The following is a 7500-nucleotide window of genomic DNA, read 5'->3' on the forward strand; positions in this document are numbered from 1 at the left end:
AAGTTATCACTTATCACTGAAAATCTTGCTAACATAGCTAACTTTGCCATCAGACACTGTAACACCTCTAAACCCATTCAATACATTCATGCCCAAAATTTAATCAATATTGTCAATTGGTTTATCAGCCACTAAAGCAGTTACAGTAATTGCCACATCATCAATATTCAATGTTACACAAGTTCCACCTTTACAGAAGATCACTATCAAATTCAGCTATGACCCCTCCTCCACTAGCTTTATCCACTAAATGTGAACCAAGAACTGTAGTAGAACAATTTGTATCCAATAAGCCCACCACAATACCTAGTCACCTCCAATTTAACAAATGATAACCTCGAATGGGGCACCTTGACACCTCTGAGGGGGAAGCTACTGGTGTGCCCTCCTTTTCTCATTTCCCGAATCACACTGCATTGAAATATTGCAACAGAAGTACACAACTGGTTCTCAGTCCTTACAATAACACAGTATATGTGGACCTCTACATCCATAACACTGAGCCCTGAATTCACCAAAATTTTGTCTACTAAACTCATTTGCCCCCTCCCATCCCACCAATGCTTTACACTCAACAGCCTTGGGCCTATATGTACTCATGGCAGTAACGTCACTGAGTGTATTAAAAGTAAACATTCACGCTTTATTAATAATTTCACTCATTTCCATTCCTGTAATCTTAGTAGCTACTGCAATGATGCACAGACTTGACTAGGCATACCATTCACAAATGATAACCTTACTATGTGTTCCAACCCATTCCCCTTAAATCCAGCTAACCCTGCCAACCTTAATTCATTTGCAAGAACATCTACCTGCTCTTCCACCCACCTTGAATTAGTTAATTTCCCAAATGCTATAAAAGCTCTATCTGAAAAGGGTTCTTTCAGTAATTATTCAATCTTTTCACTATCATTTTGGTCATCTTTCATTTACAAATAGTACAAGGCCCATGCATCACGCTCTAAAAACATTGGGGCAACCAATTTTACCTTCCTTAATCAAGCATGTGGTTCACTGTAGGCATTAGTTATGGTTCTTGGCAGTGTGCCTTCAGCTCCTAGCTGATTCACAGTGCAAATGTTACACCTTCAAACCTTTTACTGCCAATTTTCATTTCTGCGCTGAATGACATCATAGGTCTCAGAGGTTGGCAAAATTTTTATATTCAATACCAATCATTCTTAACCAAAACTGCCAAGTGTAATTCAGAATAACATGAAAAATGCATAACCAAAATCTCGCCTTATTAGACTTCAGAGTACGACTATGGGGTTGCTTCACATCGGGTATTACCTTGGAAATAAACAAACCATAGATTGTACCTATAATATGTTGGTTGTTCATTAAGTAGTATTTACCTTTATATTTTGTCGGTCGACTGCAGCTAATTAACCTAAGATCTGATATGTTATTGCATGCCAGTGATCCTGGAACGATAGGCTAGGTACTGCGCATGAGCATTGTTATGGGGGAGCTTTTGTTTGTTTGTATGGTGTTTTTACGGGACCAACGGCTTTACGTGACTTCTGAACCACATCGAGAGTGAACTTCTATCACCAGAAATACACATCTCTCACTCTTCAATGGAATGGCTGAGAATTGAACCCGCAACCACCGAAGTGAGAAGCAAACACCAAACCAACCATGCCACTGAGCGCTTTGGGGGGGGGGGGGGGGCAGGGGGCTTTTGATAAAAACTGGTTTCCTTCACAGCCTTCTAGGTTAGTATATTTCTTTGGCAGATCTAGGGTACTTATCCGCGGCGGCCTAGACTATGGCAGTTATGGTTTTTCTATGCAGTTTTACCTACCGAACAAGAATTTTAAATAGTACTTATTCGGACGACTGTAATTAAACCCCCAGGGGCCAGTACTAAACATGGCGAAATACATTGGATGCCCCAATCCCTAGTGGATTTCGTATCCGCGGTTACGTTCCTTGCAGTCCGTGCGGACTGCTTCAGTAGAAATACCATTTCTTTTTATAATGCCTAGGTTTCCTTAGTCAATCCCATTCTTGTTTGTTTGTATGGTTTTTACATTGCATGGAACCAGTAGTTATTCAGCAACGGACCAGGCTTTATGTGACTTCCAAACCACCTCGAGAGTGAACTTCTATCATCTGAAATACACATCTCTGACCCCTTAACGGAATGCCAGAGAATCGAACTCGCGGCCACTGAAGTAGCAGGCCAAGACCAAACTGACCACACCAATGAGGCATCTATTCCCATTCTTGAATATAGGTATAACTCTTTAGGACTTCCAGGGTGGTCATCATAACAATACGATGTCTGTTCTCCCTTCCTGTGTTTTACCATACCCAAAAAGCCCCTCCCAAAGAGTCCCTGATAAAGATGAGAGGTTAATAATAAGGATATTGGTGCAGCAGCCGTATCCCTGATTGTGATAGATATTGGTACGGCAGTGAATTGTGCATGCGTCAATTTCAGACTTCCTGCCGTACAAATAACTATGTAGTGGGGCTACGTCAGCTTGTGACAGTGGTGCCGTATTGCGCTATTGACTTGCTCTGGGTACAGCAGCTTGCTAATCATGCAGCAGTTGCCGTACACTGTTGCTAAGAGCTATGGGTACGGCACTAGAAGATCAGCAACAGTAGTAATAATAGTCGAACCGAATTGTTTCGCTGAACATATTCAATTCAAAATGTCACAGTGAAGCACCATACTATCACCAAAGCATTTTGACAATAAATGAAAATATAAAAAAATCACAATACTTAAACATACTTAGATTTTTACTATATAAATGAGTTATGAAGAGGAGATTCAAAGAAGGCTTGAAGTACACAGAAATCGTGCTCTGCTGTATTTTTGGTAGTAAGGAAAACCACCAAAGTCGATCCTCTGGTAAACGTCCTAATCAATCGTCAGCAATCATCTAAACCAGGTCTAGTATATTAACAGCATGTTTCCCAAATTGGACGCACTACTGGCTGTTGCACTACCTTACTAGAACAGCTTCAAATCTTTGAATCTCCTCTTCGGAGCTCTTTTCATGGCAGATTCGATCGTTCGTGACCTACGAATATACAATTTCTGGAAGTTTGACTCTTCGTAGACGTCTATTACCTTTTTCAGCTTATTGAAACCTGAAAACACGTTGCTGGGTCGTCATTTTCTTGCTGTCACTGATCATATGCCCGAGGCGGTAAACAAAATAAAATAAGGGTTCGTGCATGCGTAATTCACAGCCCTACCAATATCTATCACAATCAGGGATACGGCTGCCGTACCAATATCCAGTTAGTAATAATAACACCATAAAAACCCATCACCTTCATCAGCAACACAAAGTAGGTAGCCTATAGGAAAAATGCATTTCCAAGGTAGTAAACCCTGCGGGGTGATTGCATAGTATTAATGACTTGGGTACAGGGCACTAATTCCAAAACACTTAACAACCCCGAGAACCAATGAAATAACTGACTGGAACATCCTAAAAATCATGGCCAATCTCTACCAAAAGCCCTGTGGACTCTTCCTTTCAAACAATGCTTCTTTCACCTACCAACTCCAACTCATCCTTACCTTAACAAACCCCCGGCCAACCCCGAAGAACACAAAAGTTATGACACAAACTACAAATCAATTTCACAGCTAATTTTCTGCCCTTGGCTCTTGATCCACTTACCTTAACTATAAATGTAAAAAAAAAAAGTAAATTGCATCCAACGACCCACCTTTCAACAAGGAAAGTGTCTCTCCAGTCTTTGCTTTTTTCCTGTCCACTTGCTGTAGCTTTAAGAAGAGGCAACAGGGACCTGCCATCCATGTGTGGTGGTGGCTTGATGCCAGCAATGTCCAAGAACGTTGGGGCTAAATCCACATTCAAAGCAATGTTGTTGATCCTAAGTAAACGAGGTGTGTATGAAGTAAAAATTGACTCTTTTTAACTACAAATCTTGGCAAAACAACAGAACTGTATCTAAAGTGAAATTAAACATTACGAAGCGACATAATATGAGATTGACAAAATATATCACAATCTAGACATACTGCAAGTAAAGAAATGTATCACAATCTAGACATACTGCAACTAAAGAAATATACATTCAAATACTATCTTACAAAAGACAGCAGAATTTCTAGTTCTACTCACTGTGTTCCAGGTCTAACGCCAGGCCCTCTGACCAAAAATGGTACCTTGATGTCAAATTCAAAAGGCATTGACTTCCCTTTGACGAGGCCAAATTGACCTAAGTGATAGCCATGGTCACTGGTGTAGAAGATATAGGTGTTGCCTAACTCTCCAAGAGATTCCAGTGTGTTGACAATCTGTAAAAAATAAAAAAATGAACATCACGAAAGCTGAAGTAAATGATGACGTAATCTGAACGTCCAGAAAGATAAGAAAAAAATGAAGTCAAATATACCCATTACAGTACTACGATTCAGGTGCAGTTTTGGATGAAACAGGCATTACTCAGTAATGGATCTAGCAAATAATTTTAAGATATTTAATATAAAATAGTCAATGTGTAAGAATCGTTTTGACATTATCATAAATGCACATTTGGTTCTTAAGTGAAAGCAAAAATACGTAGAGGCAACGTTGCCAAAAAAAAAGTTAAATACACTGACTTTTCTGCTAAGGTTTTGCTGAAAGACAGACACCACACTGGTTTAATACAAAGAATAATTTTATAATATGTTGTATGAAATGCTGAATATGAACAAGAATTTTTAGTTTTCATATAACCAACCATTATCTGCAAGAGGAATATGAAAGCCGAATAGACTACAATTTACAGCATTTTTTTTTTAACTATATAAGATGAACTCTTATTAGGCACACGTTTAGGATGAGTAACCTTTCCATCATGTAAGCCATATCTACGATGTAAATGAGAGAGAGAGAGAGAGAGAGAGAGAAATGAACAATTTTTTTACTATATCTTTATATTGTGAAATATCCACTTACACTGTCTGCAAAGCGGAGAGAGAGAGAGAGAGAGAGAGAGAGAGAGAGAGAGAGAGAGAGAGAGAGAGAGAGAGAGAATCTCAGGCAAATAATCTTATATTCCTTACCCGCTGAACAGACTCATCGAGCGTCTGAAGCGTTTGAAGTCTTTTCGTCATCAACACATCGGTGAATTTGAGTTGAATGTCGTGCATTCTACCGGTGAACTGAAGAATCCACTGCTTGTCCGGGTTGGGTGCGTAATCATACGCCATCGTGCTGAAGACAGAAAACAAAATCTTTTATGATATAAAAGGCATTTTTCTATGAGTCTCATTCATTCTTGCAAGAATAATAAAAAAAACAGCAAATTTTTTATTTTCTAAGTAATTTGTATTTTTCCTAACATATATACTTGAATTTTGTTTTTGTTTTTCAAAGGATTTAGCCTGCGTTTGCAAGGTAATCCTATGTAAAGAACGAAGGTTTGTATTTGTGTAGGAACAACGCGGTTGTCGACATTATCATTTTGCCAATAAAGTCTCTTTCATTATTGCAAAATAAATGTAAAAAAAAAAAAAACAGCAAATTTTCCTAACATACAAACTAAAGGTTTCTTTACATAGGGTTTAGCCTGCGTGTGCAAGTTAATCCTATGTAAAGAACGAAGGTTTGTATTTATGTAAGAACAAATCACGGTCCAGATATAACTGGACCGTGGAACAAATATAAATATGCGGCTGTCCATGTTACAATTTGGCAACAATAGTAGGAAAGCCCGGACTTTTCCTCCGTGCAAAAAAACCACGTATGTCTACGTACATAATCTTGGACCATGTCTTAAGTTTCTTTACTTGTGTACTGCTATTATGTGAACGTATTTGATTATCACTGAAAACCATGAGAATAATTTTCGTACAGTCTTCGATAATTCTAAAACTACGAGACTGAGGCTAACACTTATGCACACATATTTTTCATCACCATCTCCGAGTAGTAGTTGGGATCCAAATGAAATCTTGGACGTTGAGAATAGACATTATTACAATCTGCCTCTGAGCGACAATCTACATGACGAATTTGCTCGATAAATGTATGGTGCAGACACGCAAGGTTCAAGTTTCTTGCAGTTTGAACAGCTGAAATATAAAAGCAATTCATAACAGGATCCTCATCAGAACACACACTATTACCATTTAAATTGGAACTACAAATAAATGTTCAAGTTTCTTACATTTTAAACAACTGAAATATTTAACTAAAGAAAAAACCAAAATCAAACCAGGTTCCACTTCTAAAACTACCTAAATTCCCTTGGTTCATTGAAAACACCAACATACATATATATTGGGGCAAAATGTCTTTTATTATAGAAATCATTATGCCTTCAAAACAAGTTACATCTACGATGGCAGTAAAAGTTAAAATGATCATAAAAGGGAAAGTCCGCCTATTAGGAGATCATACAGAAACAAACTTTAAAAACTTTACTTAACAACGCAGGAGTCAAGTTTAAAAATACCGCAATTTACGTGAAGCCCCCTAATAATTTATTACAGCAGATTAAGTTACATTTTCTCTGAGTTACATCATTACATTATGCAAGAAACTCAGCCACATCCCTTTTTATCACGATAAAGCCGTTTGTGGGTAAAACAAAAATAATGAATTTGACATTTGTCGTGTACCCCCACACCATATTTACGCTGTTTAACCCTAGTTGCAAGTCCTCTTGCAGATTTCTCGATATAGAAACAGTCGCACTTATGCAGGGATTTATAAAAGCAGCCTTGAGAAACTTTCAAAGAATTTCTTAATAATTATAATTTTTAGAGTTTTTGCAAAACAAAAACACGACATTAATGTTACAACTCTTAAATCCAACAGCGGAACATTTCTTGAACAAGGAACTTTATGGTTAAACGAGCGAATAAATAAATGAGAAATAAAAAAAAATAGGAACAAATGCGTAATAAAAACCAGATGAATAAATACATAAAGAAATAAATAGGTAAATAAGTAAATGAATAAATACGCAAATAAATAAATAAAAGAGATAAGGAGATGAGTAAGTGAATAGGTAAATAAATAAATAATTAATATTCTGCTGGTTAGACAGTTCCCTTGCAATGAGCGATCTTTTTTTTTTTTATCTTTTTACGATTTCCATTCAGTATCATAATTAAGAACTTGCGCTTATTTGAGAGTGGAAAATATTTTCAACTTCTTCCTAAAACATGAATAATTTAAGGGATATATGAATATACATTCGTAGGTTTCTTATATAAAGAAAATTGAAAGCTATTAGAAGTGTACATTTACAACTAAAAATACACAGCACAAATTTTTGCTTACTCGGGGAGTAAGCCTACAAACGACTTTGTTTTTGTTGTTGTTGCTGGGGGAGGGGTAGGAAAGGTCTATGGAGGAGCCTTAAAAGGTCTGAAAAAGGTGTTTCGCGTTGAGTTGAAGATACAGGAATTCAAGGATAGGATATTTATGTTTTATCAATTAAAAGAAAATGTAAAAGAAAAAAATAAATGTAATGTGCGTGCTTTAAACAATAAAAAAA

At 37.2% G+C, this 7500-nt stretch overlaps 1 protein-coding gene across 5 annotated transcripts in view; it reads right to left on the reverse strand.

Moving 5' to 3' along the window:
- The window catches only part of LOC135215547 (extracellular sulfatase Sulf-1-like), a 561353-nt gene that overhangs the window by 86907 nt on the left and 466946 nt on the right, over window positions 1–7500 (reverse strand). For all 5 annotated transcript variants that reach the window (XM_064250384.1, XM_064250381.1, XM_064250382.1 and 2 more), the window contains exons 7-9: window positions 5057–5207; window positions 4128–4303; window positions 3709–3876 (exon numbers count right to left, since the gene is read on the reverse strand). In XM_064250384.1, coding sequence (XP_064106454.1) covers window positions 3709–3876; window positions 4128–4303; window positions 5057–5207 — 495 coding nt within the window. The remainder of the gene's footprint in view (window positions 1–3708; window positions 3877–4127; window positions 4304–5056; window positions 5208–7500) is intronic.

The sequence above is a fragment of the Macrobrachium nipponense genome, chromosome 5 (genome assembly GCF_015104395.2).
Source record: "Macrobrachium nipponense isolate FS-2020 chromosome 5, ASM1510439v2, whole genome shotgun sequence".
NCBI lineage: Eukaryota > Metazoa > Arthropoda > Malacostraca > Decapoda > Palaemonidae > Macrobrachium > Macrobrachium nipponense.